Raw genomic sequence first — 12,029 nt, forward strand, 5'->3', positions numbered from 1 at the left:
CAGAGACAGAGAGAGAGAAAGGAAGAGAGAAGGGGTTAGGGGATGTGTCCGCCATCACCTGTCTGACAGCTGGGGCAGAGGGCATGGGAGGGAGGGTTCAGCTTGGAGAGGCTTTGCCACCCATGGGGTAATTTCCAGGTGGTTAGGCCTGGTTTGGGGCAAGACCAGAGTTACAAGGACCAGGATGGATGGACTACTGTCCCTGACTTGAGTGAGCCATGGAGAAGGGGCCTGGCTAGAGGACCTGAGGGCAGGCTGGGCCCCGGGGTGGGGGGGCGGTCTCCAGGTTCTCCCTGGCCCGTGTGGTTAGGGCTGGGCAGGGCTGCTTTGGCTGTGGGCTCTCGGGACTGAACACCATAGGCAGGCGAGCCTTGCATGGTCTCTGTCCCCTAGCTGGGCATCAAGAAGAAGGAACGCTTGTCCCCGTGACAAGGCTGGGTGAGCAGACCTGCCAACTCCCTGTGCTGCCCTAGTCTCTGCCAACCGTTCTGTTCCCAGAGAGAAGCCTCCAAACACCACTGACTACCCCGCCCACCTAGGCCTGAGCACAGCCAGGCATACGCGTGCACATGTATACTCACAAGGCTGCTGGCACACATATACTGGGGGCCGGGACTTCCCACCACTTCCTGCCAGTAAGGCCTCTGGGGCTCAGCCCACAGCCCTCTTAGCCGAGGACATAGGACAAAGCAGGCAAGGAAGAGCCAGAAATATAGATACGGGGGCGGGGGGAGATTGTGCCTGGGAAAGGCCAAAATCCTAGACCTCCAGACCAGAGGGACCTCTAACATCTTCCAGAATAGAGGTGCAAGTTGGTGGCCCAGGGGCCTCATCTAGCCACAAACACGGTGTGTTCAACCTGGATAGTGTTGAAAATTCATTTTAAAAATTAACTGCTACATCCAGATCATAGAATACTACTCGGCAATAAAAAGATATGAATGAACCACTGGTATACTCCACAACTTGGATGAGTTCCCAGAGAACTAGGAGGACTGAAAAAGCCCATCCCATAAGGCCTCAAGCTGTATAATCCCATTTATATAACATCCTTGAAATGACAAAATTATAGAAACAGAGAACAGAGAACAGATTAGTGGTTGCCACAAGTTAAGGACAGGGCGTGCACAATAGGGAGGTTGAGAGTGGTCTGAAAAAACAAGATGGGGGCATCTGAGGATGAAGGAAGTATTCTGCATTGGATGGTATGGGTGTCAACACCCTGGTGGGGTACTAGTTTTGCAAGATGCTACCATTGTGGGTAAAGGCTACATAGGCTCTCTCGGTATTATTTCTTATAACCACATGCCAATCTGCAATTGTATCAAAATAAATAGCTTAACAAATGAACTGTCAGCATGTAAAAATCAGAAAGATTGGCTTTAGGTCTTTAAAAATCAAAGGATGGGGTGATGCTGGACTTACATTTCTGCATGATAACAGTCCTGTGTCCCCATATGTATACCTGGCCACCTCCCCACATCTGTATTACCTGGGAGACTCCCTCTCTACACCTTAAGGCCTGCAAGTGGGTCCCTGTGTAAAGGTTCTGTTTGACAAGAGGGGGTCCCCTGCTCACATATTTGAAAACCACTGGTCCAGACTTTCCTAGTACCACAAAGAAGCCAAGGTGCAAATACATCACATGAATAGCCTATAGTCACATGGAAACTCAGAGGCAGAACCATGATCTAAGTGCCAGGCATCCCTTGCTATTGCCTCTCCGAGGGTGGGGAAAAGGGGGTGAAGATGGTATAAGCCCAGGCCCTGTGATAGGGCCCACACAGCCCTGCCTGCTGACACCACCATGGGCGGCAACTACCGACCAGCACACAGAGCCCACCCAGGACACAGCCGCAGCCAGTTTGTCCAGTCAGGCCCAAGCCTTTATCATCAGTGCTCAGTGACATGGTCAGGAACAGTCCTAGAGAGTTGGCAAGGCTTGTGAGTCTGCTCTGCTTGGAGCTGTTGGGAAATTCACAGCCAGCCAAAGAGAGGAGCAAGAAGATGGAGGAAGAGAAGAGAGGGGAAGAGACTGCAGAGTGGGTGAGAGCAAAAGGGAAAGAGGTCCCGGTAAACCCATGACGGCTGCTCAGGTGACACCCAGGGAAGTGTTCACTAAAATCAACTTTTTCCTTAACACATGGAGACCACGAAGAGATGTAGAGTTCTTTACTGAGGTGAGCATTAGGTAAACACAGAGACTGAACTTAAAGACAGCTACACCACAAGATGGGGGCCGGGTCAGGGGGTGGGATCTGAGCTCTAACTGCGGTGCTGCAGGATGGTTGTGTCCATGCGATGGGATCCAGATCCCTGGCTGATTCAAGCCCTGCCTAGGATGAAACTACACTTGCCTGCACTCCTACCCCCTATCAACCTTCTGAGCCATCTAGGCCCTGGAATGCACTCCTGAGGTCAGATGGAAGGTGTGGTGACCTTTCTGGGATTATAGGCTCTGCTACTTCAGATGAAGGCTGGGAGCCACACTGCTACCTGTACCCATGTGGAAGCTGGCAGGAGGCTGCTGTTTAAGCCCACTTGACAGTTTGCTAAGGTGATGGGTCTTTCCTGGAAGAGGAACCGTGTCCACAGCTGATACTCAGACTGCTCTGTGGCTCACTCTACTTCCCCTGTAAAGACAGAGTCCCTGGAGATTAGACCAGCAAGGGGGCCCTGGAGCCTTGGAGGACAACTCAAGTTCAAGTTCAAGTTCAAAGTGTTAGTCACTTAGTCGTGTCTGACTCTTTGCGATCCCATAGACTGTAGTCCACCCGGCTCCTCTGTCCATGGGATTCTCCAGGCAAGAATACTGGAGTGGGTTTCCATTTCTTCCTGCAGGGGATATTCCCAACCCAGAGATTGAATCCAGGTCTCCCACATTACAGGCAGATTCTTTACTGTCTGAGCCACCAGGGAAGCCCTACTTGCTACCAGATACCAAAGACATTGCCACAGTGCCAGGAGCCAGGGCCCAAGAGGAGAGGAGGGGAGGGCGGGGTAGGGTGGGGCTCTGAGCTGCCCTGGGACTTGGTAGGGGCTGTCCCAAAGGTGGAGAAGGGACAGGTGAGGGGCAAGTGTGCAGGTCCTCTGATATGCAGATTACACCTGTCCTGGAGACCACCCAGTGCCCTGCCTGGTACAGAACAACTGGCATCCCTGCCAGCCTTCCCAGCACATGGCAACAGAAAGGAAAAAGCATCCCAGCAGACATACAAGCCTAAATAGGCTGCCACGGTGCCCAGGTTGCTGGTCCCCAGATTTAGCAAACTCAGGCCATGCTGGAATGAGCTCCCTGGAAGCAAGGTGCAGTGAAGCCTTCCCAGGGAGTGCAGCCTTTGTGAGAGACTCTCAGATTCCCCACTGTGAGTCAGGCTCAACTGGGAGGGGTAAGGACAGAGGCCATGTCTGCCCTTAGCCAACACGATGCATCAGCAAGGTCTGGGGGTACAGATTCCAACTTGGGAGGGGGTACAGATTCCAACTTGGGAGGAGGGACAGATGCAAGTGGGGCTCAGCCCCCCAAGGGAGCAAGATCTCTGACCAGCTTGGACTCAGGGTAGGGGTAAGTGTGTTCCCTACTGTTCAGATGGCCCCTCAGTTGAACTTGGGGCCCCAGCTGGGACCAGTGGCCAAAGTCACTACTTCGGGCATTAATCACAAGCAGAATGGAACCACAGCACCTGTTGTACCCCCATCTGTCACTCCCTGGGCCAGAAGTTGCTTAGCATTCAGCAAAATAAAAAAGCCTACTTTCCTCCTTTGGCCGTGAGGAGAATGGGCATTTGGTGGGGTGGCTGTGAGGACAACCTTCCAGAAATTAAAGTCAGGAAAAGGGAGAAGGGCAGGAGGCTGAGGCTCCTCCAGTCCCAAACAGAGGCTTCCTGGGGGCCTCAGAGCCTCCACTACAGGGTCCAAGACTCAGAGGGAGGGGCTGACAGCGGTGCAGAGCTGTGGGGCAGGGGGGAGCTGCTTTCTTAGGGTGGGTCAAGGTCCTTGACTGAGGGAAGAAGCAGGCTGAAGTTTCTTCTTGGGCCCCTCTCTTCCAGATTTCCCTACAAGGAAACCCTCCAGGGCTGAGGGAGAGACTCCAAGACCTGCAGCAGAGTTCTTAAGATACCCTGCCTTCGGAGGGGATCTGAATGGAGCTTGTGGGCAGTTAGACCCCAGGGTGGGGAAAGGGCCTACACAACCAGGCCGAACAGGCCCCAAGAGATGCTTCTGAAAGGAGGGGAGGGGAAGGCCCACATCGGACCACCGTGAATACCGCCTTCTGTGTTCTCACTCAATGACTTCGCAGAGCCTCCAAGTATTCCAGGGAGAACATGTGAGACAAAGGTTCTCTACCCATACTAAATGTGTAGAACTCCACCTTCTACATGGAGTCTGGTTACTGAGATGCAAACTGAGAGTGACTGGCCCCAGAAACATAAAGTAACCAGAAGTACTAAGAAGGGGTTAACGGGGGCTGGAAAGGCAGGGCAGGCCCCTACTGGCTTCTTGATGGAAGGGACCTGGAGATTTTTGAGCAATTTGCGGTGTGTGCTGTAAAGCCCCTCCATCAAATCTTCAGTAAAGACCACACTGCCCATTGGAGTATCTCTGAGTGGCACTCAGAAGGTGAGGTGGGATAAACACAGAAATGACGCAGGAGCAGAGGAGCACCGGGCGGAGAGAGCTGACAGCTTAGTTACGCCTCAAATAGCTCGATGCTACCTTTTGTGCTAAATCAAACACCATCTCATTTCAGGCTCTTTACAGACACACTGCAGGCACCGACAGGTTAAGAACCATCACTGGAACCGCATGCCATTGTTAGCAGGCCGGGGAAGACCACACTTTAGGCTTAGATGCCCCAGCCAAAGAGTGAGAGCAACTTCCATTGGCAGAAACAGAGGTTCAAAAAGAAAATCCACATCAACTCGAGCTGACCCCAGAGTGCCACTCTCCACGCAGTCCTGTGGCCACTACACGCTGGTTAGCAAAGATAGAAAGCCTGGCCCAGGGTGGAAAGGCACCTCTGAACCCCAGCCCCTCACACAGAGGCCACCATGGGATGTGCCGGCCCAAGGCAGACTCTCCCAGGAAGGACATGCAGACAACACATTTGCTTCTGGAAGTGTAAGCACAGTCACACTGGGCCCCATGCCTGCCCATGGAAGGCCCTAGTGGGTTCCAGTGGGTTCCAGAGCAGTGTGCCCACCTCATGCCCAGGGCTTTGCTTCCTTGCAGCAGCTGTGGTGCTGTGAGCAATCTGTGGAACTGATACCTCAACGTGGGTCTGGACGAGTGAGTCCAAAGGCCAGGTGCCCCAGCCCAGCATAGCCCTTGGCGTGCCAGCTAGCTTCCCAGTGCCTACCCTTGAGACTCACAGGGGACAGGCCCTGAGATGAGTGGGCAGGCCAGGCAGCCAGCCCGGTGCCTCATAGAAAGAGATGCCCTCATTCTCAACAGCCCAGCAAAGGCCAAAGCAGCCCTGCCCCTTGCCCAGGGAGAGAGCCGGGAGAGCCCAGAGTCCTTGCTCGTGCAGCCTGGGCCAGGGGGATAGAGACTCAGCTCCAGGCACCCACCTCACTGACCTGGGACACACACACCCCAAGCCAGCATCTGCCAGAGCCCCTCAGGGGCTGGGAGTTTCCAGATGCATTAACTTGAGATGTTCTCTGTGAGTTGTGTGACCTGGGGGCTGCCCTGGGAGGGATGGGGTTAGGAGGGGCAAGGCCACAGAGCCTGAGTCCAGGCACTTACCTTGACCTTCGCAAAGCTTCTTCATCAGGGTCTTGCACTGTGGGTAGAAAGTTGCAGGTCAGGAGGAATCACAGGGAACATCAGGAACAAAAGCTACTGGAGCTTGTGGGCAGAGTCCCCACCCATGATGGTACAGTTATTGCCTCCTACCTGTGACTTCTGGGAAGAAAAGGCTGTGTGCTGGGCAGAGGGTAAGGAGGAGAAAAGGGGCCTTAGAAGAAGTGGTGCAGCTGGGAGGGAGTGGCCAGAGGCATGGCCTGTAATGCCCTCTTTTTTTTTTTTTTTAATATTTATTTATTTATGTATTTGGTCATGCCAGGTCTTAGTTACAGCATTCAAGATCTAGTGTCCTGACCAGCGATCAAACCTGGGCCCCCTGCATTGGAATAGTGGAGTCCTAGCCACTGGACCACCAGGGAAGTTCCACAAGGTCCTCTTAAACCAGTTCAGGCACTGCTGGAGTCAGGGAGCCAAGCAGAAGGCTGATGTCATTGTGCCTGCCCCAGGGGCCCAGAAAGGGTGCAAGAGGCCACTATCTATCAAGGCCAGCTCGTCTTCCAGGATAGGGGGCCTGACTCCTTGGCTTCTGTGGGACCATGGCGTAGGGCCCAGGACCCTCATGGCCCTTCAAAGTCACCCCTTCTTGCCCCCACCCCCCGCCCCCACCGACAGCCCTCCCTTACTGTATTCTGTCCCCGTCATCTGGGCCAGGATGCGGAAGGAGCGAGACTGTAGGTTGGAGGATCGGCGAGCCCACTCGTCAGCCTCATCTTCTGGCTTGTTCTGGTTCTTAATCACAGCCTGATACACGGGAGAGGCACTGTCTACGGTGAGGTCTTTGATAGGAAGGCTCCTGCAATGCAGAGAGAGGCCGTGGGAGAGGGCAGGGCTGGAACTCTGCTCCTGGCCCCTGCACCTTCCCCATGTCACATTCCCCTGGAGCACCCCCGCCCCCAACACCCCCCCAAGCCTGTTGGCAGCCCCCTACTTGTCTGAGCCCACTGTTGCCTTTCCCCACTGCCATCTGAGAGCCTGCAACAAGGGCTTGGCCTGGATCCTCAGTGCTCAAGGAGGTCACGGTGAGTCAGCGAATTCCACTCATGGAAGGTCAGGAGGCTCAGCCTCTCCTGTCAACACCCACCGCCCCCTCCCAGTCTATCTCCAGACACAGGTCTGAAGATACCCTCCGCCCTCAGGAGCTGGATCTCCTTGAAGGAAAGAAGAGGCAGAAGAGGTCTTCTGGAAGTAATTTTGACCTCCCTAAGCAGTTCCTGAGTTTGGGGCTGGGTAAGGACAGGCTACTTGGGGACTCGGAGGCTTCCTCAAGGTCAGTCCCTTGGCCTCCTCAAAGCTTGGGATCCAAACTGGGAGCCACTACTGTCGTGACTTCCCTGGAAGAGGGCTGTGGGCTCCTGCTCAGCAGAAATAAGCAAGCTCGGCGAGGAAGTGGCTGGAGAAACAAGACAACTGGGCCCCAGAGGCCCAGCATCACCCAGGGAGAGTGGGGTTTATCGTCCAAGGGAGCTGGGAGTGGAGTTGTGGGGAGGGTCAGGGCAGCACAGCCTTTTGAGAGGACCTGGTGACCTTCTCTGAGACCCCTAAGGTCTGGCATATGGTAGCTGCTCAAAACTTAGTTGAATGAACAAATCCTTGATCAGAACCAGAAGGAACTCTAGAGCCCCTTGAGTACAAGGTCTATCAGCCCAGATCAGACTGCAGGGCAAGACACATTAAAAGCTTTGTGGATGACCACTCACCCAACCAGAGAGGGCTGGGGGATCCAGGCTGCCCAGCCCACTCTCTCGGGAGTCAGGGTGGGCTCAGGAGAAGCTCAGAATAACAACAGCCTGTTTCCCCAGCCTATGGACCAGTGGCCCAGCTCTCTCCTCTTACTGACACTGAAACTGAAGTCCAGAGAGGCCGGCTGACTAGTTCCAGGTTATGTCATGTAGGGACCCCCATGGAGTTAGAACCCAGGCTTCCCAGCCCCCAGTTCAGCCTCCTTTCCATCAGACCCTCTGCAACAACAGGCTCAGGAAGGCCACTTCTACCCGCTGGGGATCTGCACACCCCAGGTGCTCCTCACCTGGAGACATGGCCCAACCCAGACACTCCCCCTGTCTAGGCGCACCCTGCCTGCTGCTATGGCTGCCTCAACCTCTCCCTTCAAACCCTGAGCGCCGGCTAGCTGCAAAGATGACCTCCCCAGTGCCTCTGTCGTCTACCCTCTCTGCAAGGAGCTGGACAGAAGAAATGGCCTAGTCTCCCAGGATTGGTCCCCTGTGTCTGCTCAGAGTGGGCTTCATGAGCAGAGGAGGAGAAAGATAACAGAAGGTAACTGACCAAGGCAGGGGTGGAGCTACCCTACTTTCCTGAATGCTTTGCCCTGGCCCAGAGAGCTACAGGTCCTGGAAGCCTGTGGTTGGGATCAGATAGGGAAACCGGCAGATCCCTAGGGGGTCCCAGCCAGGGAGGAGACTGGGAGCAGAGGAGAGGCTGGGATCTCACTGGGGAGGTCATCTCTAGCACAGGGAGGAGTCTCAAGGGGACCTGAAGGCTTTTGCTGCTATTTTCCTGGAATGTTCCCTTGAGGGAACATATTTCCCTGTTCCTTCCATAGCTCCAAGGGCTCGAGAGCCCCAGAAGTGAGTCCCTTTGGAGTCCCATTGTCGGCTTCCCGTCCCACAACACTATGCAAAGACCAGGGACTTGGGGTGCTGCTGCAACAGGCACTGGGTACCAGACGAAGGAACTGCTGCGCCTTTCGAGGGGCAGCAGACATAATATATGCAGAGAAGGGATAGAACAGGCCCTGAAGTTCTAGGACCCTGGGTACAAGGCCACTCTCTGGAGCCACCCCCAGCATGAATTTCTTACCACCAAAAACACTCCACGGTCACCACAACATCAAGGTCACCTGTGGGCATTCACTCTACTGTACACTGCCGCCAAGTCTGACTCAGGTTTCACCTCCTATGGGTGGTCCTGGTAGGGGCTGGCTCCTCCAGATCCATCTTTCATGAGGATTCTGGGGAGCAGCCTCCAAGAGGCCCCGCATCACCTTCTCCCTGAGTAATGGCCTGATGTGGATTCTGACGTTCAGGTCTACACTGTCCCAGTACAGACCAGAAAGGCTGCGGGGAGCCCCCACAAAGCACAGCAAGGAGAACATGAGACACAGCCCTAGCCAGGGTGGTGTCATTGCTCTGATTTCTGTGTCTGTAGTGATGTTATTTGGGGAAAACCCCCAAAGACAAGTACTTGCCTGTTGAGGCCACAGCGCATGTCATTTACCTGTGAGGTGGGTGTGAGGAACAATGTGGACAGAGCCACTGTCCTCAGGCACATCCCACCAAACCCATACACCATCCCGCAACCAGACAGACGGACGACGGAACAAATACTGTGGGGTCTACTTACGCCAGTGGTGATGCCCTGCCAAGCAGAGGAAAGCCCAGCAGTGAGTGCGTGTCCATCATGGGAGGGCGGGGGGCGGCGCATACACAAGGGAGCAGGGTTAGGATCAGAAATGAGTTATGGGAGTGGGTGGATAGAGGAGGAAGAGAGAGAGACAAAAAGAAAACTGTCAGTGAGGAAGGAATCATGGAAATTAACAGCAGAAACGGAACACCTTATGGCAGACAGGGGCACCACGGCAGCATCAACCCAGCAGGGCTGAGTTAGAAGGAAAAGGAAGCGTGTTGCTTCCCAGGCTCGCAAGGTAGAGGAAAAGGATGGGAGGGAAGGTGGTAGGAAGGAGAAGCCTAGATTAGATCAATGGTGCATCATGTTAAAAAAAAAAAAAAAATCACATCATGGCCATCCTAGAGGTAAAACCAAATGATTCCAGTCTTTTCCCAAGGTGCAGAAAACATAAAATCAGTGAACAGTAGTTCTTTGCTTATCTTCCATTGTGCTTCCCTTTGGCGAATATTACCATATTAAGATCACACTGAGGACACACATGGCAAGCAAATATTAACAGGAAATCCCTGTTCACTCTTTGGCTTAATCAGACAGTCTTGTTTTCCTGGGCACCCATGAGCTAATGGTTGCATTTTTAAACTTGCATGGTCATATTTTCTGCTTTGAAAGATGGGATTAGCTAAGTCAGCACTACCCAGAGAGTTCCACCAAGAACTAAAGCCCTGAGCTGGTGAGGTTTGAGATTCACTGCTCCAGGGAAAGCAACCTCCGCCCCCTGGTGGCCCAAAGGAAGTACTGCGTGCCTGAGAGGGCCAGGCTCCCTTGGATCAGGAGAGCCAGGAAGACCACACCATTTTCCATCCATTGACTTCTGGAGGCTGTACCTTAAATCTGCACACATGTCATGGCCACGAGGACTGGGCTCTGCACAGGCCAAACACTACAGGAGTTATCCGGGACTTTATAATGTCTCTATCCTTCTTACAACATCTGGTTTTCCTAGCTTTGGAAAAAAGTACAATCATTTTAAGATTTCTTGCCTTGAGCTGTTGCAGATCTTGACTCAGGGATAACATGTTACCCAAAGAGATAATCAGTTTTGAAAGTCAACACTAATGGCATTCCCAAGTAGAATACAATATAGGTTCTGTGTGTGTATGCGTAAGGAAGAAAGAAACAAGAGACAGAAAAAGAATGAGATAGAGACAGAGACAGAAAGAGAGAGAGGCATACACTGAAAGAAATGCAGAGAAGAAAGAGACTAAGATAAACAGAGTCAGAAATTCAGAAAGAGGGAGTGAGCTCCCCATTAAAATTTGCACTATTACCAGTTTCATCCACAAATGAATTTTAGCCAACTCTTTCCCTACTCAGCCCTCAAGTTCCTCAACCACTGCTAACAAGCAAATTCAGGAAACAAGGATGTCCTAAGTCCCACCAACCTGAGCCTGGGCTTCCCTGGGGCAAACAGGAGGAGGCAGGTCCTGGATGCTCCCCAGGCTCTGTGGCAGGGCTGACTGCCAACAGCATGGTGGGTGGCTGGTCTGGAGGCCCCTTCCCAAACAAGACACCCAGTCAGGTATTTGAGAAGAAAGCGACAACTTCTCCTCAAAGAATGGCTTAGCTGTGAGAACCTGGGGTATCCAGAATGTAACCCCGGTTAACAAGATTCCAGAAGTGTCTAAACCAGCACCTTCAGGGAGCCGGGGAAAATGCAGAGGCTGTGTAAAGCACTTGGAAGAACCACCACATGCTGTATTTCTCTACCCTTCTCCTAAAGCCGACCACGAGACTGACTCTGAAGAGAGAACACCATGTTCTGTCTGAAAGGCCCGGTCAAGGCTGGTTCTTTTCCAAGGGCTGTGCCCTGGGAAGCTCAAGACGGTGGAGGAAGACTGGTCCCGATGCCTAAAAGTCTCCAGTGGCGCTCAGCGGCCCGGTGCCCTCCACGGTGATGAAGCGGTGGAGTCGGCGAGCGCCCGGTGGAGGAGGGGAGGCGCTTACCCACTGAAGTCACTGCCCTGGGCCTGGGCCTGCCCGGCGATGGCATCCATGATGGCGTCCTGGGAGTACATGCTGATGGGCGTGTTGTACTGCGCGTGGATGATGGTGGCCTTGCCGCCCAGCCCCTTCACCTCGATGGGCTTGTGGGTCGACAGGGCCGAGTCCTTCAGGGCGCTGGGGTTGAAGCGTTCCTGGTAGTCGGCGCTGGGGGAGGGGAGTATAGGAGGAGGGGAGTATAGGGGGAGGGGAGGGGGGAGGGAGGTGCAAGGAGAGAAGGGCAACAGGTGGTGTTACACCGGTGAAGGTGAAGGCTGGTGGTGGAGGATGTGGAGAGAGATCTCCCTAAGCCTGATCCTAGGAAGGCTAACGAAGTTCCTCAGATCTCCTTGGACTGGCTGGGTCTGGTCAGGAAGATCCTCTCACCCTCCCCAGAGCCCTTTGCAGAAGGTGTTTCTTGCTGGTCTGCACTTTCCCAGACCACTGGAGGCCCCCACTAAGCCTGAGCTGGGGAGGGCATGGGAAGATCTCTCACCACTCCCCCAGGGAAACAGACTGCAAAGGTTGGGGGGTGGGGATTGGGATTAGGGGACAAGAGCTGGGTCATGAGTCAAAGGCAGCGGCAGCCGAAGCAGAGTCCAGAATGCCCCAAAGGCAAAACACAGCCCCACTGGGCACCCGTGGGGATTCTGAGCTTGGTTCCTCCACGAAGGGGCTCATCCTGGGTTCCCCTGGGGCTCTGCTCCTCCAGACTCTTCAGTGATGTGCTTCTTCCTCGGAGCAGGGCTTAGGTGCTCAGGGCCCCCTAGTCCAATTTGCGGGGTGGCCCACCAGCTTCTACCGATCGAGACTTT

The 12,029-nt window shown here is 54.0% G+C and overlaps 1 protein-coding gene across 9 annotated transcripts in view; it reads right to left on the reverse strand.

Moving 5' to 3' along the window:
- LDB3 (LIM domain binding 3) overlaps positions 1 to 12,029 on the reverse strand; it is a 59,585-nt gene that overhangs the window by 30,673 nt on the left and 16,883 nt on the right. For 5 of the 9 annotated variants that reach the window (XM_081563052.1, XM_081563027.1, XM_081563041.1 and 2 more), the window contains exons 6-8: positions 11,179 to 11,382; positions 6,432 to 6,601; positions 5,749 to 5,785 (exon numbers count right to left, since the gene is read on the reverse strand). In XM_081563052.1, coding sequence (XP_081419178.1) covers positions 5,749 to 5,785; positions 6,432 to 6,601; positions 11,179 to 11,382 — 411 coding nt within the window. Of the gene's footprint in view, positions 1 to 5,748; positions 5,786 to 6,431; positions 6,602 to 9,168; positions 9,184 to 11,178; positions 11,383 to 12,029 lie in introns of all 9 variants that reach the window. The other 4 variants (XM_081563031.1, XM_081563007.1, XM_081563056.1 and 1 more) reach the window with 2 other exon arrangements.

This window comes from Giraffa tippelskirchi, chromosome 2 (assembly GCF_054371585.1).
Source record: "Giraffa tippelskirchi isolate mGirTip1 chromosome 2, T2T-mGirTip1v1.2.pri, whole genome shotgun sequence".
Classification (NCBI taxonomy): Eukaryota; Metazoa; Chordata; class Mammalia; order Artiodactyla; family Giraffidae; genus Giraffa; species Giraffa tippelskirchi.